At 40.6% G+C, this 26,930-nt stretch overlaps 1 protein-coding gene across 1 annotated transcript; it reads right to left on the bottom strand.

Moving 5' to 3' along the window:
• Positions 1-3,633: 3,633 nt before the first annotated feature.
• On the bottom strand, positions 3,634-26,740 carry pa2g4a (proliferation-associated 2G4, a). The gene is made up of 13 exons (XM_041180445.1): positions 26,621-26,740; positions 20,337-20,465; positions 19,354-19,459; positions 17,509-17,578; positions 16,419-16,511; positions 13,799-13,862; positions 11,424-11,502; positions 10,583-10,661; positions 9,372-9,505; positions 9,102-9,196; positions 8,147-8,274; positions 6,267-6,326; positions 3,634-4,938 (listed from the first exon to the last, which is right to left on the bottom strand). The coding sequence occupies exons 1-13, from the start codon at positions 26,703-26,705 to the stop codon at positions 4,873-4,875; spliced, it is 1,188 nt and encodes a 395-aa protein (XP_041036379.1). The 5' UTR covers positions 26,706-26,740; the 3' UTR covers positions 3,634-4,872.
• Between the last annotated feature and the right edge of the window lie 190 nt (positions 26,741-26,930).

Consider the following 26,930-nt stretch of genomic DNA (forward strand, 5'->3'; position numbering starts at 1 on the left):
AAAAGGCATATGGGACACTTGCCTTTATCAATCGAGGCATAGATTACAAAAGTAGGGAGGTCATGTTGGAGTTGTATAGAACCTTGGTGAGGCCACAGCTGGAGTACCGTGTGCAGTTCTGGTCGCCACATTATAGGAAAGATGTGATTGCACTGGAGGGGGTGCAGAGGAGATTCACCAGGATATCCTGGGGTGAAACATTTAAGTTATGAAGAAAGGTTGGATAGACTTGGGTTGTTTTTGTTGGAGCAGAGAAGACTGAGGGGCGACCTGATCGAGGTGTACAAGATTGAGGGGCATGGACAGGGTGGATAGGGAGCAGCTGTTCCCCTTAGTCGAAGGGTCAGTCGCGAGGGGACTTAAGTTCAAGGTGAGGGGCAGGAGGCTTAGGGGGGAATCTGAGGAAAAAAATTTTTACCCAGAGGGTGGTGACGGTCTGGAATGCGCTGCCTGGGAGGGTGGTGGAGGCAGGTTGCCTCACGTTCTTTAAAAAGTACCTGATGAGCACTTAACAAATGATAACATTCAAGGCTATGGACCAAGTGCTGTAAATGGGATTAGGTAGGTAGGTCAGGTGTTTCTCACATGTCGGTGCAGACTCGATGGGCCTCTTCTGCACTGAGAGATTCTGTGATTCTAGTCAGGTTACAATTAAATACTTGATCCATATTTTTTCCCAGATAAAACAATTATTATCCAAAGGTTATTTTATATTTTTATTGACACCAATAATGAGAACCTGAAGCCATCAGGATATTATTCAAGAGCGAAACTCCATTGTGTTCCTTTACCAACACCTTACTGTACTTAATTGCTGTGCATCAAGTTAAAAAACAGTTTCCAATGGTTCAAATGGCAATAAACAAAGAACACAGATTTAAGATGATTGGCAAAAAAAAGTGGCGACGAGGAAAAGCTTATGCAAGGTATTGATTGGATTTGAAATACACTGCCTGATTGAATCTATATCTACCATCCTATCAGTCTTCAAAAGGGAATTGGATAAATACTTGAAGTGAAAAAAATGCAAGGATATGGGAAAAGAGCAAGTGGGGTGGGACTAACTGGGCCAGCATGGACTCATGGGCAGAATGGTCTCCTTCTGTGCTGTACTATTCTTTCTTTCTATACACATTGCGAGCAGTGTGATGTACTGGTAGTTTAGGCATTTTCTGTACACAACACAGGGTTGGGGATGTGCCTGATCTCTGCAGGTGAAAGTGTGGGAAAATTCCTAATCCATTGAGATCAGATTAATAGTAGTCGTTATAGCCATGGTCTATCTCAGTACTTTCCAGTGGGCTCTGCTAATAACCCACTGTCCAGATAATACACTTTCAAATTGATGAGAAAACAAAGTATTACAATTCCTTTGCTACTACAACTGCACAATTGAGTCAGCATACCAAACATTCCTTAGATGAAGATTAATTCTAGAAACCAGTTAAAGTGTTATGTTTGCCTTTACTGGGAGGCTCTGATTTAAAATCATCTAAAACTGTTACTGCTGCACAGAGTGATTAGTTGTACTTCTATTTGGCTTATATTTAGATGAGCTTTTCTATACCAAAGTACAGACTAAATTCAATTTGTTGCATAGGTTTTCTGTTGAGCTTTCAATTTGAACAAATCATCAAACAGAGACCTGTGTTCCTCTCCGCAGCTGTTGCCAGACCTGCTGTGTTTTTCCAGGTATTTTTATTTTGGATTTTCAGCATCTGCAGTTTTTTGCTTTTATTCAAACAGAGAATGTTGGCAGTCTGCATTTCATGACCCTGGTGGGACGGTTCATAAAAGCTAAGTGGTTTAAATAACTGCTGCAATTTTCTACTAAACTCCAAACATACATTTGGAGTTTCCCTGGCTTTGGAGACATTTGGTCATTGTCCTGGGCAGGACTGTTTTATCTCATCATCAGTTACTGTTTTGACCAAAATAGTACATGAAGCTGGTGCCCAATTCACTAAAAGTCTGTTATGCATGTGGACCTGCCCAGGGGCCTCTCCCTTTGTTTCCCATATTTCAATCTGTGACACAGGCAGCCAGAGACTACGAATGCATGAATAGTGGACGCTGCAAGACGCCGATTACTTTATCGGTCATCGTGTGCTCTGCCCAAAGGCAGGTTCTTGGCTCTGTCTTTTCCATGCCTTTCTTTCCTGTGCCAGTCTTTTCATTCTCCAATAACTTGCTTCAATTTAAGCCACCCAGTGTTGTTAGACAACTCATAAGAAACCGTACACAGGAAAACACCAAGTGATAGCAACCAATGGGGGAGTTGAAACTGTGTAGTTGGAAGAGAAGTTCGACAAGGGTATTGTTTATCACCAGTCCTCTTCAATGTCTATACAGAAGCAATGATTAAAGAAACATCTTGAAGAATCTGGTGCTTGTGTGTGTGTGTGTGTGTGTTTGGCCAGGGTGGGGGGGAAAGAGAAAGAAGGGTAGCTCGACACTAATATCAATAGTTAGATTTGCAGTTCTACACATGGAAGGAGAGGACTACTTTAATCAGTATTGTAAATCCAAACTTGGGAATTGATTACGGTAAAGATTTAGCTTGCACAGCTTGCTTTTAAACTTGTGGTGCCCTTCTTTAATAGAATGCTTTTGGGGAGAGCCATCTTAATCTGAACAAATGCACAATTACTGTAAACATCAGTTTGGAAAAACTAATAAAATTCAGTTTATAATGTAGCATCATCTTTGCTTAAGGGAAAGCAGGATAAACCATGTAACTATAAACTGGGTTAGTTGAACACATTATGGGAAAATTCAAAAGAATCCATAATTCAGAATCAAATTAGGAAACACTTAGTGAAGGCAGCCAGTGTAGATTTGTTAAAGGGAAGATGTATTTTGCAAATTTAATATTTTTTTTTAAGTAATTGATTGAATAAATAAGAATGATTTAGTGCAACAGAGGATACATTATTAAAAAGATGGAAGACATACTGGGCAAAATTCACCAAGGATAGGAAACTGCTTATGAGAGACTAGAGAAGGCTAAGTGGAGTTTTAAAATGCAAGTTTAAAACTACAACATGCAGAAAGTATTTCCACTGTTTGGAGAATTCGTGATGAATTAAAAATTTCTCCCAAGACTGAAGTTAGGAGAAATTCCTATATGAGAAAAAGAATTGCGACAGGCTAACCACTCCAGCTGCAATGTCTCAATTTAGGATGAAAGTGTCTCAAACATTCCCTTCTGACCGAGCACAAATATTAGCTCGCCTTAAAATGCCAAAAGCCCGCATTGCTCTGATTTTTATTTTAAATTACTTAAAAGATATTGACTGAATAGCAACAGCAGAAAGTACCCAGCTGTGCTAAACTAAGTGCCAGTTTGCTGCCAATAGTGCCTCCAGGGTCAGTATCAGGCCAAAAGTACATGAACAAGGAAGCACTGCTGCCTGCAAAGGCTGTGCGTGCCAAGAGGTAGTTACTGTACAGTTTGGGTACAAAAACCAATGGAAGCATTACACTGACAATTACAATGGAAAACATCTTTCAATGGCAGGAACCATATATTATAACCAGAACCATCCAAAGCCAGCTTTAATGATCGGAAGTCATTGCAGTAATGATGGGGAAGTGACAGTGGACATAAAACAAGACAAACCAAGTGCAGGATTAATATTCAGTTATTTATTTAATCCCCACAGTGACCCAAAACAAATCATGGTATTACACTGAGCTCCTATCTCACACAAACACAAATTCATTGACAGCAAGGGCTAGCACAACAAGAGTCCTTATACCAGCTTCGTATGCAAGCTGCATACTTTTTTGTTGTTGTTTTAAATAAAAAAGGTAGGGGCAGCATTTTCAAATTCAACAGAACGATTGCCATTCTTTTGTAAGACACCGAAAAAAAAATCAGGCAGAACCACACAATTTCGTTACAATATAAATCTCATCAATTCAGCCTGCACCCACAAGTGCATTTCCAATCCTGCAAATCAGATCAGCAAAAGTGAAAGTTTGCCCTTCCCCCTAAAACAAAAAAAATCTCAGTTCAGAATGCAGAGAAAATGGACGTGGACTCGGAACTGGCCTGGTGTCAATGGTTACTTGACCCATTATCCACCCAGGGTTAGAATTAAACTTGAATATTTTTTAAAAGTTGCCCAACCTCCTGGCAATCTCCAAATCATTCTGAATTGTCTGGGATAATTAGTAATAGCTTTGCAATGTACGTTTCAGTTTATCCTGAGCTGTTTCGAGTCTACTGAAAACTCTACTGGAGAAAAGACCACCCAAATTTGCAGCATTTTTTTCCTTTATAACCACAATAGATATTTGGGGAAACTGGCAACATTTCATAAAACAGGATACAAAAAAGGTGAAAACTAACTTCTAATAATCTATACAGTTTAAAATGGTTTAATTCAGGACCCCACACCCCCAACAATCTCCAGGTCTGACCAAACAGCACCAAGTGGCTATAATGCTGTCTCAATGAACAGTAACAGCTGACAGTTGGGCGACCGTACCAACACTTGAGGCAACCTACTGCAATGCGAACAAATGAGGCTTGGGGTTTGAGTCAACTGGGAAGAATATAAATTTTACAGATACCTTTCAATCTTCAGTACCAATTACTTTCACCTCAGTATGCTCTCGTTTGGATAGAAAATATAAAACCATACAAATAGCACAAAGTGTTTTTTTTTTTGTTTTTATTTTTTGGAAGTAGTCTGCAATCATAAATGCGAGTCCTGTGGTCCTCCCTCAGTGTAAGAATATAGGAGCTGGTGAAAAGGTCCCACGAGCTGCACACTAAACAGCGCTGGGGGATGGGGCTCGCTGTCAGGTACAGACAACTATGTCAAAGGTCAGGTCAGTTCTGGGGTTACAGGTTACAAGAGGTCAATCTCCAGCTTCATTCTCCTCATTGGTGCTGCCAGTGGTGGCACTGAGTGCAGATTGGGAAGCCTGGCAATGAAAAACACAGGTGTATTAAAATACTGTTTTGACCAACACATTCCATTTATCACCATGAGCCAATCCTTTTGAGGGAGCCAGACTCCAAGCCTGAAGCTCACATCCTAGGTCAGGAAAGGAGGGGTACCAGTTTTTTTGCTAACCACAAAGAGACAATCCTAAATATGATAAAACTAGCTTGCTAATGGCAGTATTTAATTATAAACAGAGCGCCACAGATTCCAAAAAGCTGCTATGGGTCATCTGAATATTTGTTACCAAGATCACTGGTCTAAAAGCTTTGCACATGCTGCAGGTGGGGGGAGAACGGGAGGAAGATGATGGCCATGTTTCCCTATCATGGAAAGAGTGAATGGGGTCAGATTTCAATGATGCATAACCTATTCAGAGATTTGCACTGTCACGCTGCATATTTTTTTTCTTTCATGGGATGTGGGTGTCACCAGCAAGGCCTACATTTGTTGCCCATCCCTAATTGCCCTTGAACTGAGTCGCTTGCTCGATCACTTCAGAAGGCAGTTTAGAGTCAACCACTGTGGGTCTGGATTCACATGTAGGCCAGACCAGATAAATATGGCAGATTTCCTTCCATTCGTGAATCAGAGGGGGTTTTACAACAATCAACGAAGTTGTCATGGTCACCATTACTGAGACAAGCTTTATATTCCAGATTTATTAACGGAATTCGAATTCCATTAGCAGCCATGGCGGGATTCAAACCCATGCCCCCAGAGCATGAGCCTGGGTCTCTACATTACTAGTCCAACATTACCACTACGCCATCATCTCAATATGCAAGAGTCACATTTAATTCTTAGATTGCTTGTATCGTGCACAAAGTAACTGCAGCTGTTCAGTTCATTCAGAGATTTTCACCAGGTGGAAAATTCCACAACAGGAGGCTTACAGATCACACTTCGTTTTTAATCTGTAGAAACTAGAGGGACATGACATACTTTGTACATAATGGCTGTTGTATTCTATTGGTAGCATTTACCAGATATTTGTTTTGTAATTAGGTGTAAATAAACTTAATTGCTTCAGCCTGCCTGAACTCGTGTTTGCAGGCTCCACCTACCTGAAGAACATGTGCAGTATGACAAGACTATGCTGACAAGCAGATTATTGCTACTTATGTCACTTTTAAGGGAAAAAAAATAGAAAATCAGCAAACTTTAAAACCCCCACAAGGGAAGATTAATTGGAAGACACAGGAACAAGATCCAATGACAAGATTCACTGACTACAGCGAAACTAAGGGTAAGATTGGAAAAGTAGTTTCTGGACCGTTCTCTACATTGTGAAAACACACGACTTACCACCTTCTTCTTCTTCCTTCTCTTTTGGTTCCTTCGGCTAACCGAACTTTGAAGTAGGGCCTGAGAAGGGTAAAAAGGAAAACAACTTCAATGTGTACCACATGGTTAGAAAAGCAAAAATGTGAAAACCACACAATTCTGTTCATCAAGAATTCTTTCAGCGTAGAGCATACATTAAAACAATGGTCATACGCAAGAAATGTTTAAAATATTAAAAGAGGGAGATTCATGGTTGAATGTGTACGCCGTCACCTATGACTTAATAGGAGCAATGGATTTGACTTGTACACAAGGTTAAGTTGGACATCAAACACGCTCTTTGTTTCTTAAAAGAGCATCCAACTGGGAAAAAGAGCATCCAACTGGGAAATTAGTTGAGCATTGTTTATGAAATAATATTGAGACACTCAGACAGGTGTTTAAATAACAAATCTGAAAATTCCCATGAAAGCTTTCCCAATGTGATTTTTTAAAAATTCTTTCACAGGATGCAGGTGACGCTGGCTTGGTCAGCAGTTTTATTGCCCATCCCTATTTGCCCTTAAGGTGGTGGTGAGCTGCCTTCTTGAAGCACTGCAGTCCCTGTGGTGTAGGTACACCCACAGTGCTGTTAGGGAGTGCGGTAATGCTGACCATGGTCTTCTGAAAACAAAAATAAAATAAGGCTATTTTCTGCTAGAACAAATTGTAGGAACTAGAATTTTGAGAGCCTGGTATTATTGATGAACTAACCAGACTCCAATTGGTCAAGGGTAGTTTTGCGAAATACTATTAATACACCAATTAACTTTTTTGTTTCCACACAACATTTGGCAGAATTTCCACAAACTGCTTGAAATTCAGCGTGTTGCAAGACTGGGTACTGTAGAACAAACAGAAAATGCTGGAAATACCCAACAGGCATCTGCGGAGAGAGTTAGTGTTTCTGAAATTCTAACCCTTATTTCTCTTTCCACAAATGCTGCCCTGATCTGTTGACTATTTCCAGCATTTTCTGTTTTGCTTTCAGAATTTCAGCATCCGTAAAATTTTGCTTGGGTATTCCAGGAATGGGAAGATGTCAGGTCATAATGCTGGAGCGTGCAAAATCTCCCCAAATCTTTCAAAGTTAAAAGGAACGAGATAGCACAGCTTGCAATTATTTCTGTGTGGCCAAGCAGCACATACAAATAGGGCACATGAAGGAAGCCAGTTCAGCCTGTTGAATGCACCTCCTTGGAGAAGGCCCTTGCATGCCAGCTGACAACATGCTGGCAATCCTGTACTCAATGCCAAGGCAACTGTCCCATTTGTGCTTATACTTGTATCTGGCTTGCCCTGTTTGAACTTTGCTGGCCTGGAAGTTCGAAAGGGCTGCATCCAATACTATTCACCTCACCGTTGGATAAATCCTAAAATTGGAACCAGCAGCAACTTGAAGCACATGAAAATTAGTGGGAACATGGATTTAAAACTTTATATGCAATCCCCAAGGTGCTTTGGCACAAGTATGTGACAAAAGATTGGGAGCCTCAATTCAGATCCTTTTGGTGGGAGGCCACGCCAAGCCTATATTTAAAAGAGATAGCAAATAATTTTCTTAAACAACTTTTAATTTCACAATTCTGGATCAGTACTAGTTGGAGCAGAAGTCAAGCTTTACTCAATTTACGATTTTGTGCTTCAACATTAAGAATGACAGCACTTGAACTTGATGAGAACAAAGTATTTTTTTGATGAAACTAAGGAAGAATGAACAACCCAAAGCAGAACATGTGGGGGAAAAAACTCATTTATAGGAAGTATTGTAATGTTTTTGTTCTATTTTGAAATCTGCCTTTGATCGCAAAGTAATTGAAAATAAGGGCAGGTTTTAAAAGGATCTTCTTTACATGACTTACCTTTAGGTCAGGGTCCTTCACATCCAATTCAGACTTGTAGAGCTCATTTTCAAATGTCCCACTGGTGATTCTCATTGGACCATTTGGCATGAGTAGCACAGTGAACTTAAACTGAGCTACATACTCTCCTGGGAAAGCACAAACAGAAATAGATATCAGGTAAACAGCAAGCATCATTTCAAATTCAGATTGCAAGTGAAAGGTGCAACGCCATATCCGCAACTCTGATTTAAATAGAAGTGCTAAATGCCCCCAATATTTCATTTAACCAAAAGTATAATTTCTCAACACCAGGTAGTTATTTTCAAAATGTGCAACTTGAAAATTAAAATGGAAACAAGATTTCTCAGTCCGCAGGGCCATTGTTAAAATTGATCTGATGCTCAACTTTTGTGGAGTTTGTTTGGCAGTGGGGAGGGGGAACAAAAAGGCCTGCATTGAACAACCTGTTGATAATCACTGAATAAAATCAACACATGAATTATGGTCACCCAAACAAGGCATCAGGAGGTGCCCAAGCACCTGTGGAATCTCAGCCAGCAGGTGGTCAGTCGTTGCGGGGAAACAGAAAACTGAAGGAGAGGTGAAAGAACAAACCTGAAGACAGTTATATGTGGTAGTGCTCAATATTTTGGTCAGCACCTTGATCTCAAACTTCTTTTTGTGAACTACAAGTATATAAAATGCAGCATGTTTCTGCTTGCCTAGATTTCCACTTTCTTTTATCATTTTCCCCCTCCTCACAGAAAGGCATAAAATATTGCTGGATTACAGTTTTAAAGATGGTAGAAGACAGGTGTTATTTCATCCATATGTCCATGTGAGCAAGCATCACAGGCTAATATACTGTGGGATTGCCTCATTCTACAACAGGCAGTACCTTTACTTAATCAGGGGAAGTGAAACCCCACTTTTAAATTTGCTCAATGGGTATAGACAGTTCAGAGGATCTCACCTTCCTTCTCATACAACACATTGAATGGCTGAAGCAGTTCATGCTTGGCACATTCCATAACTCCCATCTTGGCTTTTTTCTCATCTTCAAATGCCCTTTGAAAAGACAAGCCTTAGTTTTACTAGCATTCTAATGAAGTCTAAATTGTAAAGCTCCCCGTTCAAGGTTCTGAAAAATTAAAAAACTAAACCTGCACATTAAATTCAAATTAATTTATATCAATTTAACTCCTGGTTAGATGAACAGTCACATGCTAGACATCAGACATACCTCAGAGTGAAGGGCATAGCATCAAACCGCCTTTCAACCTCACTAAAAAAGGCACGAGATGTTTTCATTTTTAAACCATATTGCTGCGTTGGGTCTCTCTTGTACACAGTTGTTCTCTGACCTGCATCCTTTGCCTGAAGACATACCATAGTTATGATGTTTTATAACACACACATTTTAAGAGTCAAGACAAAAAAAAGACATCTAGTTGATTTTGAGTATTTAAAATCCATTTTTCCCTTCGCACCACTCCAAGCCATTCGATCAAATCCACAATGCAATTTTCTCTTCTCTTTAAAGCAAAGGCCACCTTGGAGTTTAGGTTGCACTGGATCAATGCATAAGTGACTCGTTAGTTTGTTCCAAGCTGTTACCACAGTTAAATAACACCCCCTGCAGTAGGAAACCAGAAGTGCAAAAGACAGCAGCTGACGAAAGGTCAGACAACCACAGACATAGTGTGGGGGGGGTGAGAGAGAGAGAGAGAAAATCAATGGTATGTGGTTAGATCTTTGCAACTGTGTCTGTTACAGCTAAGTCAAATGTTTAATCAAAAAGCAGGAAGGGGCAGTGTCCAAATATTAAATGGTGTAAGTTACATAGAAAATGTGAACAAAACTGCTCCCATCATGGAACCCTGAAATGAAAAGCCATTACAAACTCAGGAGGACAATGAGAATTTAACAGTGATCAATTTATGAGCCTTTACTCCTAAAAATTAGAATTTTGCTTTGTCAAGGACCAGGATAACTGATGCAACACATTAGATTTACAGAAATAATATTCATTACAGAGTAGTAAATTTTCAACATAAAAGTTTAAAATCTCATGAAACTAATTAAGCCATAGTTTCAGACAGCCAGACTCAAACGTAATAATGCAACATGACGTTCAAATGCAGGAATACAAGTCCTCCATGGATGCTTTTCAAGCACAAGGACACATGTTAAGTAAATATCAGTACCACAATTTACTCATTACACCAGCTATTAACTCAGACATCACCCCACGGTGGATTTATATACACTTCATGGCCGTTTGCATATTTTATTTGGTGGTGAAAAGGGACAAGTTCATCTGTACTACCAGTCACTTGTGAGCAAGGTTTGATTCGCAGCAGTTTCCCATCATAAATACAACCATTAGCAAACCTTTCACCTCATCAGCAAATGGAAAAACAAATTAAAATCTGTTATGAAACAATTCCTCACCTTGCCTTCTCCAGTACTTATTAACACATCAACAGCATAAACTTCATGAACTTCAAACGCAGTTTTTTCATGGTCTTTCCTGCGTAAAAGAAGAAACGATCAGTCACCATCACACAAACAGCACATCCATCACCACTGGATTTCCCACGTTTCAGTAGACAGGCTGCTGTGGCTATATCGTTCAGATGCGCCTTATGACCTGACTGCTTCCAACACATTTACATCCTTCCTTAAATAAGGAGGCCAATACTGTACACAGTACTCCAGATGTACTCTCATCAGTGCCCTGTACAACTAAAGCATAACCTCCCTACTTTTGTATTCAATCCCCTCACAATAAATTATAACATTCTATTAGCTTTCCTAATTACTTGCTGTACCTGAATATTAGCCTTTTGCGATTCATTCACTAGGACTCCTAGATCCCTCAATCTCAGAGCTCTGCAATCTCATTTAGATGATATGCTTTTATATTTTTCCTGCCAAAATGGACAATTTCACACTTTCCCACATTATACTCCATTGACCAGGTCTTTGCCTACTCACTTAATGTATTTATATCCCTTTGTAGCCTCATGTCCTCTTCACATCTTACTATCCTACATATCTTTGTGTCATCAGCAAATTTAGCAACCATACCTTCACTCCTTTTATCCAAATCATTTATATAAATTGTGAAAAGTTGAGGCCCCAGCACTGATCCCTGTGGCACACCACTCATTACACCCTGCCAACCAGAAAAAGACCCATTATGCCTACCTAAATAAAACATAATGAAAACCCAAACTTTGAGCACAAGGAAAGAAAATTTACTATGAATTGTCTCCCTGATCAGACTTACTTTTGTTGATCCGTGGGGTTCTGAATGATCGTTTTCTCCCCATCAATAACATGCTGCTTAAGCTGATGTGATAGCATGCCTGGAAGAAAAAAAATTGCAGCTCAAATTCTGGTGACATCAAAACCTAACCTGTATATGTACAGCATCTCAATATGTCCCCAGGACACCAGAGCTTCAGCTACAATCAATTATGTTTTGAACGTCAACATTGCAGTTAAGCAAGCAAGAGCCACAGGATGCTACGATCAGGAAGTGAGATGAATGACCAGTTAATCTAGTTTGGCGACACTGGTTAATGACAGAATATTGGCTAGAATTTGGTCTGTGTGTCGTGCCATGGTATCTTTAACATCCATTTAGATGTACAGATGGGGCTTCAGCTTAACATATATTAAACACATAACTCAACATACTCCCACCCCAGCGTCAGATTAGCTCAGTTGATAGCATTCTTCAAGTTGAAAGAATATGGTTTCAAGCCTTATTGAAAGATCTGAGCACATAATCTAGGCTAACCCCTGAATTGTGATGCCAAAGGAGTGCAGCATTACTGGAGGTGTAACCTTTCAGCTAATACAAGGTCCTAGCTGATTCAAAAGTTCAATCTGTTTCAGAATATCCGAGCTATATAGGCCAAGGTTGTTCTAGGTTCCATCAGATCTAATCTCCACTGGGAGAGGAGTTGTCTGCTACAAACTGGCCTTTGCACTTCAAATTGAACAAGGAAAAGAAACAGCCCAGGATCCTGCCCTTGACCATTATCCAGTGAACCCTAGTAGAAATCTGCATCTGTGCATATCTTCAGGCTCATCTATTATGTCTGTAGATTAATACTATCAAGACTCAGGCTTGAACATTTGGGGGAGATGCCAGAGAGAACCCCACCATCTGTGCATCCACACCCGAAGAATTGATGCCTTTTAGAGAGACTGGGGAATGGTGCCAAGAGAAGAGAACTGCAGAAATCTGGTGAATGATTTCAGAAAGTGGATTTGAATTCTTTAAAATAAATCAAGAATCTCACTATTCCTACCTGAGACATGAACAAAATAGGATTCATGCATTTACACTTGCCCCAAGCTCCTATTTAACATTAACCATCATTGAATTGCAAACCTCAACATCATTTTATTATCTGGCATGGTTAATGATCATCATCTTCTCAAGTTCTCTGCCCGAAGTCAGGTCTGATCCACAGTACCACAACCTCCACCACCGGTAGGGCTAGAAGGCAGATCCCAAAATCGACCCCAGCCAGAACAGGAAATGGAACCTCATATTGTTGGCACCAATCTGATCCACTTTGGCCATCCAGCCAACTGGCTCCCCCAAGGAGTCAGAGTTGCTGTGGCAACACACATGTTGTAGTCTGGAGCTATGGATAGTGATGGTAGAGGCTCCAATTTCTTTCCATCATGGCCTCCAATTTCTTTCCATCATGGCTGGCCAGGAATCACCTGCTCTTACTGCCTGCCATTGGTGTAAATTGGAAGGACTTACAAGTTGATACTCAACCTGTCTGGCCATGTTATGAACGCACCTTCTGTGGCCATCAAGTCCTAGAGTGGGACTTGAACCCAGAGATCCTGGCTCTGAGGCAGGGATGCTAACCACTGCACCACAAGACCTCCAGTTAATGATACATTATTTTAAACATCAAACACCCCCAGTTATTTAGTTTTAATACTTCAATTTTGAAAAAGATGACAAATGCACCAATTTTTTTCTCCCAAATGGAGCACAGACTACTGCTTCATTGAAAAGCACTTATCCTTGCAGGTAAATACCAATGATGACTACTTACTCAAACCTAAAATCCCTCCATCCACGAGTCATGTATACAGACAACACAAGCAACAGAACATGATATACTGGAGCAACATGGACAGGAAGATCTTCCTGCATTGTGTTCATACCACTTAACTGTCAACTGTACTTTATTTTGTCTCCTTCGTCAAACAATGTGGCTGCCAGTAATTTTCTTCTTCAGGCTGAGTATATGCAGTATATTGGAAAGCAGATTCACTGTACATACCATGCCCCTTGTTAACTGGGAGGTTGGTGACCTGCTACCAAGAATTTTCCAAATCCATCCTGAATGTGGTCCAGGAGGGTGCATGACCCTGGGTTCACTGAGCCTCCCAATTCCCCCTAATGACCCAGCTTGAATTCACCATATGGTTAAAGAAAATGCAATCCCCATCCGACTAGCCAATAGCGGATGAGTTTCAGGTTCTTTGGATGTGACATTCCTTGCACGGAAGGGTTGTTCCAGTTTATAAAAGACTTAAGAGTTGGAAAAACTGGATTTTTTTTTTTTGAAAGCTGGAAGAAGCACATGTATTCTTTTAGTAAATCAGAATCAGTCATCTCACCTTCTATTGGAGTGCAATTAAAGGACTGAGCAATCTTGTTCCAAGCTTCTGTCACTTGAGTGTTCTGAAGATAAAAAGAAATCAAGAAAAGTCCCTTTAATATCAATGCTCTTATAAAATTCAATTTAAAACAAGTACATTTCTAACTTTCAACCATAGTTTTTGTGTTCCTAGTGTGTATCACCTTCATTTCCCCTGCACTTTCAGGTCCTTGTCATGATTACTCATGGCACCACCCAATTAGGGCAGTGATTTCTGTCCTGCTCTCTACGATGGGCCAACACAGATGCCTTGGTGGGCTTGAATTGGTCTTTCAATATGCCCCTCTCCCCAGTTTCAAACGATATTACCATCACTGGTATCTACGAACACACGAATTAGGAGTAGGCCCCTCAAGTCTGCTCCACCATTTAATAAGATCAAGACTGATCTGATGTAACCTCATCTCCACATTCCTGCCAACCCAATAACCTTTCACCCCCTTCTTAATCAAGAACCTATCTAGCTCTGCCTTAAAAATATTCAAAAGCTCTGCTTCCACTGCCTTTTGAGGAAGAGAGTTCCAAAGACTCAAAAAAATTCTCCACATCTGTCTTAACTGAATGACCCCCTTTTTTTTTTAAAAAAACAGTGAACCCTAGTTCCAGATTCTCCCAAGAGGAAACATCCACCCTGTCAAGACCCTTCAGGACCTTAAAAGTTTCAATTAAGTCACCTCTTACTATTCTAAACCGCAGTGGACACAAGCCTAACCTGTCCAGCCTTTCCTCATAAGACTACCTACCCATTCCCAGTATTAGTCTAGTAAACCTTCTGTGAACTGCTTCTAACGCATTTACATCTTTCTTTAAATAAGGAGACCAGTACTGTACACAATACTCCAGATGTGGTCTCACCTATTCCTAATACAACTAAAACATAACCTCCATACTTTTGTAATCATTTCCCCTCAATAAATGATTCTATTAGTTTTCCTAATTACCCACTGTACCTGCATACTAGCCTTTTGTGACTCATGCACCGGGACACCCAGATCCCTCTGAATCAGAGCTCTGCAATCTCTCGCCATTTAGATAACAAGCTTTTTTTATTCTTCCTGCCAAAATGAACGATTTCACATTTGCCCACATCATATTCCATTTGCCAGATCTTTGGCCACTCACTAAACCCATGTCACTTTGTACCCTCCTTACATCCTCTTCACAATTTACTTTCCTACCTATCATTGTGTCGTCAGCAATTTAGCAACCATTCCTTCAGTCCCTTCATCCAAGTCATTTATATAAATCGTAAAAAGTTAAAGCCCCAGCACTGATCCCTATGGCACACTACTCAGCACATCCTGCCAACCAGAAAGAGACCCATTTATGCCAACTCTGCTTCCTGTTAGCTAGCCAATCTTCTATCCATGCCAATATATCACCCCCTACAGCATGAGCTTTTATTTTCTGCAATAACCTTTGCAGTGGCACCTTATCGGATGCCTTCTGGAAATCAAGTACAGTACATCCACCGGTTCCCCTTTATCCACAGCACATGTGACTCTTCCAAAGAGCTCCAATAAATTGGTTAAACATGATTTCCCTTTTACAAAACCAGGTTGACTGTGCCCAATCGCCTTGAATTTTTCTAAGTGCCCTGCTATAACATCTTTAATAATAACTTCTAACATTTTCCCTATGACAGATGTTAAGCTAAGTGGCCTGTAGTTTCCTGCTTTCTGTCTCCCTCCCTTTTTGAATAAAGGAGGTACATTTGCTATTTTCCAATCTAATGGAACCATCTCAAAATCTAGGGAATTTTGGAAAATTAAAACCAGTGCATCAACTATCTCAGTAGCCACTTCTTTCAAGACCTTAAAGTGAAGCCCATCTGGACCTGGGGATTTGTCAGCCCACAGCCCCAACAATTTGCTCAATAGCACTTCCCCAGTGATTCCTACATTCCTCCACCAACACCCCCCACCCCGAGGTTCCTCCCTCCCATCCATTTCCTGATTTACAGCTATTTCTGGAATGTTACTTATGTCCTCTATAGTGAAGACTGAAGAAAAATCCCTGTTTAATTGATCTGCCATCTCCCCACTTTCCATTATCAATTCCCCAGATGCACACTCTATAGGACCAACGCTCACTTTGTTAACTCTTCTTTTTAAAATATCTATGGGAACTCTTTCTCTCTGCCTTTATATTACTAGCTAGCTTTCTCTCATACTCTAATTTTTCCCTCCTTATCCTTATTAATCTTTTTGTCATTCTTTGCTGTTCTTTATATTCTTTCCAATCTTCTGACCTGCCACCCATCTTTGTGTAATTATATGTTTTTTCTTTCAGTCTCGCCTTGTACAAGCAAAATCATCCCTGACCCCTATCAAAGAGAACTTTAGCATAGTTTTGGGAACACAAGGCTCAACCGCTGCAACCATCAAGCCATCATCATCATCATCCTTTGATTGCCCCAATAAATAATTTCATCTAAAAAAAACTTGAACTTGTGCTTTTATTGGTTTGGGGGGGGGGGGGGGGAAAGAGACACACAGAAACTTCAACAATTTCAGATACTACTGTCAATGGGATAAACAAAATTCTTTTTAAATTTGTCTCCTTTTCCAGTTCTTTACCTGATTGCCTGGCTTTACGAGCCGCAGAGCCGCTTCTGCGCAGTAGTGTGCAGCTTTAATGACGTCGGCTTTGCGACCAGACACTGGAGTGTCCTGGAAAATAAAAAGTGTTTTGAATAAGGAAAAAGAGAAAAGGTGAAAGACATTTAGTCTGAATGTAATATTAGCTTAGAACGCTTGTCCCACAGATAAAAGCAAAATACTGTGGATGCTGGAGATCCAAGATAAAAATGAAGTGCTGGAAAAACTCAGCAGGTCTGGCAGCATTTGTGGACAGAAAGAGAGTTAACATTTTGAGTCCAATACGATTCTAATTCGAAAGATTCATATTGGACTCTAAACTTTAACTCGGTTTCTCTCTCCACAGATGCTGCCAGGTTTGCTGAATTTTTCCAGCATTCTGATTTCATTTCTTTTCTGCCCTAAAGCTCAGTCTGGATTAAAACCAGATGACTTTGTTCCGAATGGGGTCGTGTAAAAGCTGGTCCAGCCCATTTTTAAATGGAGAAATTAGCTCAAGAACACCAATTAAACTGTTTAAGTTATTAAACTGTCAATGCATTCTAGAGGTGCAAAAAAAGTGCCAAGGAACAGCAAGAAGCAGACTTGTACCCATGATCATGTTGTTGAATAACTGATCTTGATCAGTGTTGTGGAGGAATTTCTGAGGAATGCAAGAGCTTCTTCCTAGTTACCCTCTCTACCTTGAGGGGGCAGGCCGCTGCTGCTCGTCTGTTAATGGATAGTTTCAGATTATTATCGAAGGCGGCCTATCTTACCTGCCTTCCCTGCTTGGTGGGAGGCATGGGTGGGGTGGTTTTCTTTTAAGTAAAGGAAGATTACTTTTTTAGGCCAATCTATCACAGCATTTTTAAATTTACGGCAGTACATTATCACTTCATTTGCATTAAGAGTTTTGAAAATGGGCACAAATTACACATATGCTGCCAAAATCAAACTCAGTGTAGCCACTGCAGATTCACATCTCATTAATTTAAGTGGCTTCATTAACCACCAGGCTTGGAGCATTCCCCCCTCCATGCCAGGTAGAATATTACTTCTCCAGAAACTGCTCGCAAAATAAACATACCTTATCAACACCAATAATAAAAGTGTGTGCCACGTTAGCAATGAATCCATCTACATGAACGCCCAAGTCACTGCAAAACAAAATTGGCATAAATCTCATCTGTAGCTCGTACACAGAATATTGCACCTGTAAATATGCTATTCTTTCACAGCTTTGAAAGCTCCTCCATCACTACAAACACACAGGTTTAAGGATGAAGAGCTTCCTCCAAGGTCTCAGCTGGCGAAAGCATATAAGCCAAGAATGCCTGAGTCATTCCCATCAGTTGAGGCAGGGTAGGGGCACTACAATTGGCTTCAGGGTACCTAGATTGAGGAAGCAGGGAGAGAACAAAGTGAAAAGAATCAAGCAGTGTTAACACCCTTTAGACCAGTCTGCAGTGACCACTTCTGGAAAGTGAATATCGAGTAGGAACTAGATGAGAACACCCTGTTCTTCCAATAGCATTATGTACTCTTTCATGCCTGTCCGAGCATTCAAGTCTGATTTAATATCTCATCAAAAAGACAGCATCTCTGATCATGCCACACTCCCTTAGTTCTGCAAAATGTTATACTAAATTATATGCTCAAATCCTAGAGTAGGACTTAAACGCAACAACTTACTCAAGCAAGGCTGACATTTAAAATAGCTTCAAAGTTTTAAGCTTTTCTCGCTTTTGCTCAAATGGTGAATATATCACAACAAACTACAGTAAGTCCCTGTTTTAAGTTGCCCCGCTTTAAGCCATTCATTGCGCAGCTTTTAAATGTCAATATTCCCAATTTGCGCCTTGAATTTCGATTGTTATTGCTTTGCGCCTTTTGCGGCGTGGCTTCGCGGCTTCGCGCCTTCTGCGGCGTGGCTGCATTGGGTCCTGTGATCTGATTGGCGCCATTCTGAAGTAAGTGCAACCAGAGGTGCTTGACTGCACGCGAGGGAACCGCAATTTTTTTTCTCCAAAATACTCTGAAGCAAAGCAATGAAGAATATCCAGACCAGCAGGTTTATTTTTAATTTTTGCGAGCAAGAAGTTGAAGCCTGGGCTGCTTATTTCTGTGCAGAAAAATCACTTGCTTTGACTCTGCAAGCTGACATTAATTTTGGAGCCCCAAGTGTGCCTGCTGTGGAGCTTTACATCGGGTGAGGCAGCGAAGCCATTTTAAAGAGAGAGAGGGGGGCATTTGCTCAGGTACACCAGTAAAATTGCTTTCCTTGTCTTTGAGCTTGTTTGGGTGAAAAATACAGGGTGCAGTTCTTAACCTTCAGGAGCCTGACTCTACAATCTTCGGATTAGTTTTGGAGCCCCAAGTCTGGCCCCTTTTCAACTTTGCAGCTGGTGAGGCAGAGGCGCCATTTTAAAACTGGTGAGAGAGACATATGCTGAAAATGTCAAGCCAACATGCCCAGCATTGAGATACTAATCCTCAAAGCCACCTCCACTGAAACATTGAGGATCTCAAAGCATCCCTGAAGAGGTCAAACATCTCCACCAAACAAAATGGGAGATGGTTCATTTGGGAAGGCACTGAGAGAAAGCCTTCAGCAAGAACATGCAGAGATGAAGTCAAAACAGCAGAGTGTGTGCAAAAACCTGCAAACAACTCATCTAACTGATGCTCCAAGCAACACCTGACCAACATGTACAGTAGTAGAGTCTGCAGATCATGCATTAGACTTATCAGCCATCTCAGAATGCATCAAACCGGAGTGGAAGCAAGTCAGCCCCGAAACCAAGGGACTTCTTACTGACGACACTCCCAGGCATCCAGCTTTCTATCCAATTGTTAGACAATTTCACGCTTTTATGAAAGAGATTTAACATGCTAAATCAAACACAGAACGCGAGCTTGAAAATGTACTTACACTTTAACAAGATCTTCCTCTTTCAAGATGTAGTCAGGGTCACTCTTGAGAGGAGAGTAGTGGCAAACACAGTTGTTCACTGATATACAGGTGGGAAAGGCAATTCCTTTAAATAAAAGGGGCACATGAGCCACGTCCAGAATTAAATCTCTCACGGCCTCACAAATAGATTGCCATTAGTGTTGACTTTGACACCTTTATAACAGAGGGGTTAACTGAACAGACAGACAATTAAAAACACCAGGCTGTTGAGTTCACTCTACAACATGGTTACTCATTGATCAAAACACAAGGTTTTTCCGCCTCATTGGATAGACTGCATGTCCCAAGGACAGCAACAAGATGTAAAGCAAATCTGGTAGATTATAGCCAAGAAAACTAGCTTACTTTGTATTTTTTAAAAAAAGAGGCATTTACCAGTGTTTCAGGGATCAATTTCAGAATCACCTTTATTTATGATTACTCAGGAAACACAAGCACCTTTACCTCCAATGAGTCTTCATAATGAAGATTAATCACTTGAGCAAATTTAACATTTATGGCTTGGTCTCCTGATAGTGTTAACAGAAATCCTGCCGATTTTCTATGTAATGGACTGGACCATCGTACTGATGCAATATATCTTTACCATACACAACATTCATTACACGAATAATATAAACAGTCTTAAGCACGTAATGCCACAGGTCACATAACAAACAGCACGCTAGATTTAAAGACCATAGATCACACTGAAGCAGTAACAGCAACAGCTTAGAAAATGTTTCATTATCATAGGTAACATAGACAAAAACAGCATTACTTCCAGTTCAAGGGAATTTTGAATCTCTATAAATCCTTCACTGCAACATTTATATAATGTTTGCTTCAGAGCAAAACTCCCTGAAAATATTAACGCAAAACCACAACCTCAAACTTATGTTTTGTCTGACACAACATACCACATTGATATTAAAGATGGGTTTGAGTGTCGAATCATTTACCTTTTTTCATTTCTTTCTCCTTCTTGAAAATTTTTCCCGTTTCTTCCATGATCATTTCATCGCCTTTCTCACACAGGGCTACAACAGACACTCCCACCTTTGCTGCATCCACCACCATCTTCAGAACACCTGCAGCAAAAAGACACATATTGCGTTAGTGTTATGATCCCGAACATACAAATTAGGAGGCCATTTAGCCTCTAGAGCCTGCTCTACCATTCAATAAAATCATGGCCAATCAGATTGTGGCCTCTACTTTCCTGTCTACCCACTATACCCTTTGACTCCCTTGTCAGTCAAGAATCTATCCAACTCAGCCTTAAGAATATTCAATGACACAACCTCCACTGCTTTCTGGGGAAGGGAATTCCACAGACTTAATAATCTTCAGAAAAAAAACCTCAGTCTTAATTGGAGACCCCTAATTTTAAACTGTGTTCTAGTCTCTCCCACCAGGAAACATCCTTTCAGCATCCAACCTGTCAAGTGCCCTCAGGATCTTATGTTTCAATAAGATCACCTCTCATTCTTTTAAATTCCATGGATACAGGCCCAACCTTTCCTCATAAGGCAACCCCTTTATCCGAGGAATCAGTCTAGTGAACCTTCTCTGAACTGCTTCCATTGCAATTATATCCTTTTTCAAGCAAGGAGACCAAAACTGTACATACTACTCCAGATGCAGTGTCACTATGTCCTTTTAAAACTGTAGCAAAATCTCCCCACTTTTATATTCCATTCCCTGTACAATAAACGAGAACATTCCATTTGCCTTCCTAATCACTTGCTGCATCTAGATGCTAACTTTGAGATTCACGTACCAGACACCCAGATCCCTCTGCACTGCAGAGTTCTGCAATCTCTCTACATTTAAATAATATGCTGCTTTTTTATTCTTCTTGCAAACATGAACAAGTTCACATTTTCCCCACATTATCCTTCACCTGCCACATTTTACCCCCACTTACTTATCTATATCCCTTTGCAGAGTTCTTATGTACACTTCACAACTTATTCATCTACCTATCTTTGTGTTGTCAGCAAACTTAGCAACCATACATTCAGTTTCTTCATCAAGTCATTTATATAGATTGTAAATAGTTGAGGCTCTAGCGCTGATCCATGCAGAACTCTGCCCGTTACATCCTGCCATCCTAGACAAGACAACTGTTATGATCTCTGTGGAGACCAGTAACAGTTTAAGAATCTGAAAACCCAGGTATTTGCTAAAATAAAGCCACAAGATTCATGGTTTAAAATCAAAAGAACTTATTACATAAAAATCAAAGTACATGAATGCCAATTAACTCCGTTACCTATAATCGAAACTGAATTCTAAAATCACACTGCCTTCTACATCCATTAGACTTATACCCCCAATAAACCCAAGTCAGATACTTATCAAAAAACTGGAAGATTAACCACTTGACCCGAGCACTACTTTGAAGGTTCATATAAGGGTTGAGATTTCTTGGGCCTTCCATTTACTACTGGCAAGGTTTTCTCTTCAACTCTCCTCCCACCACCCTATGGTTGTAAATTCCCTGCTCAAACTGATATTCTTAACTCTGGAATTTTGTACCTAAAGCTCTAACTCTTCAGCTTGGCTATACCAGGAGTTCAACTCACTATAAGAGTCCTACAGCTAACAAGATTTTAAGCTCTGTTAGCTAACAAAATTTCAACTGAACTGTGTTTAAGAAAGATGTTTTCTCTTCTACAGCCAGCTTGTTCTCAAACCCAAAAATTGTTTGAACACAGAATAATACCCCAATAGATAACTTATGTTGACCCCCCTCACCACTGTTCATCTCCCAGGCAACCTGAACACATCATTTACTGGAAGCCAGGTGCTTTACCAGAAATCATATCCTAGAGAAACTTAGATCTTAAAAAGGGACCATCATCCCGACACAAAATATAGGCTCCAAATGAAAAGCACGGATCAGTAACACAAGTAGATAAAGCTTCTTGCTTCAGCAAAATCTTAAATAACTTCATGACTAATGGCACCAACTCCCCAATTGTACTTCTGAGGAGAAATCATTTTGTTACAGCTGCAGGGAACAAGAACATTTTTATGCATATTAAAGCCATATCAACTCTCACTTATAAAATTGGATACCTGAATGGTTTGGTCAACTCTAGGCTGTGCCACTAGAAAAAAGTTTGAGCATCAGAATGTGCTGTATGGTAAAATAAAAATAAATCTTGACCTAGCTATTAGAAATTGGTGCACAGAAGCTTCAGTTTTATTTCAAAATGCTCAAATGGCACACATTCTGATGTAAAAACATGAACTTGAATTTTCCTTTTATCTTGCACCTCTCATATCATACATCCTTTTTAAAGCCTGAATAGGGTGGCCATTCAATTAGCTGACAGCATCAGTGAGCAGCTTACTGGTGAAAACATGCTTCTTTCACTTTTGTGATGATTGCGAGTAGGCCGAAAGAGCAGCAATTTTGAAGCATGGTACATGATTTTAAAAACGTCAAGTTATACCACTGATTCCACACTGCTCTCCTGGAGTGAAAAGCAGAGCACTGGGCACCCTTAAGTCCAAGTTTCAGAATAGCAGTGACTTTTAATTCTAGTAAAGAGAACAATGAGGTCAGCCCTTAAACATTGAAAATGTAATGGTGGTCATGCAGCCTGCGAGGCAAATAAAGTTTCAAAAGTTGGTTTCACACCAGCTGCAATGCTACTGCAGCCAAATGCAAAGCCAAAGCAGTACAAAACTCTCTCCTTGACACAGTTTCAAAGTAAATACTAAATCCCCAAAGTCATCCAGTTCAGCTGTACTTATCCTGCTTTGCAGCAGGATAACTGCATTATCAACTCAAGTTAGTGCTGACTGATAAGAATGAAAAAGAGCCACAAGAGCTGTGACATATTTCCACCCAAGACAGCAAGCTTATTTTTGGTTAGGCATAAAGCATCTTATAACCAGTAACACAGGTCTGGGTGGTCCCCTCCACCCCAATTATTAGCGTTACTGATTTAAAGCTAGGTGCTCTCCTCAAAGAAGGGAATGAAACTAAAGGTAAACCTGGAAAGCTCTTACAAACTGCCTTGCAGGTGAATCTCTGCGCAACTCTATGGGCATACCAGTTGCCCACATGCTCGTTGATCCAAGACTAGAGCATGGGGGAGGGGGAAGAGAAGAGATTTAAAGAGGAATAGGCAGAAGAAAGCATTTCTCAAAAAATTCACTTCTATTCCGTTTCTTCATATTACAACTGAAGCCACATTAACCTAACATATTAAAAATTATTTTGGTTGGAGTCACTAGTCACACACCTGCATCCAAATTTCACTTGCAAATGATATAGATCTTGCAATTCTTAAGCTTGCTACTGTTCGAAAGAACATGTTTGGAAAAGAAAATTACTTTGATATTTGGAAACCACAAGGTCATCTGAACACATGTACCCAACAATGGATTGTAGCACTCGTGCACCAATTAAACTAATTGTTAACATATTTATCCCAAAATAAAATTCTTCCTGAAGTAACTCCAATCCAACTAGTTGATGCCCACTATATGCAGAATAGACAAATAGAGAGGCAGCATGTTGAGTAATTTTAGTTTCAAGATTCCATAAAAGTTTATGGAACAAGCTTGGCACATACATTACTTTAATCAGCAGAATGTAATGTTCAGTTTCTACAGTGCAAACAGCTGCTCAATTACTGAGCACAGTGACTATATTTTGTCAATTTTCAAGTCTCCCCTCCTGCCAGGGTATAGTTTCTATAAGTATTAGCAACTCTCCACTACCTTCCTCAAATAACCACTCTTCACAAAGGACTAACCAGTGGACAGGTCAAACTTGTCCTTATTTGCCATTCAGGCATGAACACCAAGCAGGGACAGTGAAATGACAAATAAAAAGTAAGTCAGGCTGCTTTTCTACACCCGAAAACACAACTGCTTCAGCCACTTGAAGCTGCCATAGTAAGATCAGTTAACTGAGCACAGACCAGGAAGCAAGACTGGAACCTTCTGATCTGTATGGTCCAGTTACACAAGGACCATTTCAGCCATCAATGGAGCTGTCCACAGTGGTTTAAGTTAAAAATTTATTCTGTTTTGCCTCCCTTCACATCCTCCTCTCCTGAAGGCTGCTGCTGGAATACCTATGGCACTTTGACTAAATTGTCAAAGCCTGCATGTGAATAATAACTATGACAGGCATTAGTCGATTTGACCTATCTTTCTCCGTCAGCCTTGATGGTGAATAATGGTGAGGGAGGACAGCTCCATACAAATGAAACCAATCTGGCCCTTATTTAATATCCATGCATAGATGCTTCCTGCAAGAGCCATTTTCTCCTATCTCAAGGACAAGGAGAATTATGGATGCCTTCCAAACCTCAGCACACAATCTGTACTGGGTATCAAACCAGAGATACGTGTAGTCTGTGAAGTTACTTGTACATCAGTACTCCTTAGATCAGATTCTGGAACACCAGCAATGAACTGGCTTACTGCTTACACGTGGCTAAATTTGGCTCCCTTATCCTGAACATAGGATCATAGACCCATAAAATAACCGAGTCTGTAATTTTACCACTGGGATAAGGGTGCCAAAATTATTATAAACACAGGAGAGGAACTGAACTAAATCCATCTCCTAGAATCTGATCCATAATAATCTGAACAATTTACATCTAAATCTCACTCTTTATAAGACAGTGCTACTGTTGTAGCCAGAGAATAAAAATACATTTGTTAGGTGGCGCAGTACTAAGCCAGTAACATAACTTAGAGGCTCCAACAACTTAATAAACTAGCCAGTATAGCAGGACCATTTTAAGGTATTTGAATGGAATTACAAATTTCAAGTCTACGATTCAGCCTAGAACACAAACATTAACAAATAAAAAGACGCTTTGGCAGATTATCTGACACACGATTCAACGTGTTTTTCATTAACAGTATTATACAGAATGCATTACTTTAACATACAGATTTTTATATGAAAAGAATTCACACGGCCACCTTTTATTGGCGCTTGGGTCATAAAGTTAGCAATTACATCATCAATTCCAACTGCAAGCAAACGTTAGTTTATTCTCTATTTTCAATTATTCAGAGTTAACAATTCTGAGATGCCATACAGCCTCTTCCTGTGTCTCCATTTGTCAGGTCCATATACAACTTCATTTCAGAAGTAGAAATATGATCAAAAAACAGCTGTCTATCCGACTGCAAACTTAACATTAGATTGCAGAACATAAAACTATTTTGATGCAGTTTGCTACAAGTGCCCAACGTACATCTAAAATCAATTTAATTTTATCTTAAAATATACATACTGAAAGTTAAAATTTACCCTCAACATATAAGTATTTTTTGTTCAAAAATATGCGCGTTGATCTCAGCAGCAGTCACAGGAATGCTACAATTAGCCTGAACTATCAAAACGTGCGCAAAGGGCCCATGTGGTCGAATAGCCCACGGCCACTCAACATTACTGCTCTCAGGCAACCGTCAGGCTACCAATGTCTTAAACAGGAAATAAAGGGACACGCATTTTAGGAAAGAAAGAAGTATTTTAAATCTGCACATCCTGGGTCCAAACTGTAACTAAACACCTTAGAAACAAAAACGTTAGAAAATGTGATTTTTTTTCAGATTCTGAACAGAAAATGTTAAAAATACCGAGCAAGTCAGGTAGCCTCTGTTGAGAGAGAAAGAGTTAACGTTCCAGGTGCTTTCATCATGAACCGGGTCATAGGCCTGAAACGTTAACTCTGTTGCCCCTTCAAAGGCCAAGCATTTCCAGCATTTTCTGTTTTTATCTCAGATTTCCAGCATCTGCGGTATTTTATTTTTGTATTTGTTATTAAAAAAAATCAACTAGCGTTGCCTACGTCTTCAAGCATCGCCTTTAGAATAGGCATTTTCGCATTTCTTAATCCCTCATGGTACAGAGCAGGGAACACGCTGGCTGTTACCAGAAGGCGCCAGATTCAGGCTCTTTAGCCCCGTCTCCTCGTGGTCGGACAGAGAAAGTGATTGAGGGGGGAGGTGGGGCGGAGGGTGGCCTCTGTGCTTCATTCTGCCGCAGTGGATTGGATGGGCCGGGGAGTCACTTGAACTGGACAGGCCGAGCCGGGCCTCCCCGAGCCAGAGCCTGTATCGGTGCCGCGGCCTCCCCGCTCCCCATGCGCCCACATGGCAACACCGCGCTCACACGGCCGAATCCTGCTGGAGGCCCCACCACCCCGGTGCCACCTGCCTCCCTTTCCTTCCCTGAAAGCCCTGCACTCACGGTTGGCGATGTCTCCGCCCATCTTGTATTTGGTGACCACCAGGTCCTCGGCGATGGTCTGTTCCTGACTCTCATCGTCCGACATCTTTTCCCTCCTGTTACCCACAAGCCCGCGCGACTGCCCTCCCGCCCATCGCCTTTCCCCGCACCAACCGGTACTGCCATGGTCCGAGGGAAATGTAGTCCGACGTAACGGCAAACCCAAGCTTTTATAATGGCGACCGCATTAGCACGGAACTACATCTCCCAGAGGGCGCCGCAACAGCCACACATGCGGAGAGGGTTACAGTACTTCAGTCCCGACAGGGAT

The sequence above is a fragment of the Carcharodon carcharias genome, chromosome X (genome assembly GCF_017639515.1).
Source record: "Carcharodon carcharias isolate sCarCar2 chromosome X, sCarCar2.pri, whole genome shotgun sequence".
NCBI lineage: Eukaryota > Metazoa > Chordata > Chondrichthyes > Lamniformes > Lamnidae > Carcharodon > Carcharodon carcharias.

Excerpts from the sequence above, each read along its gene's own strand:
- pa2g4a (XM_041180445.1), bottom strand. The coding sequence starts at position 26,705 with ATGTCGGACGATGAGAGTCAGGAACAGACCATCGCCGAGGACCTGGTG. Across the intron at positions 9,506-10,582 it reads TAAGTACTGGAGAAGGCAAG|GCAAAGGATGCAGGTCAGAG; the intron begins GTGAGGAATTGT and ends GTATGTCTTCAG. Across the intron at positions 8,275-9,101 it reads TGTGTTGTATGAGAAGGAAG|GAGAGTATGTAGCTCAGTTT; the intron begins GTGAGATCCTCT and ends GTGCTTTCCCAG.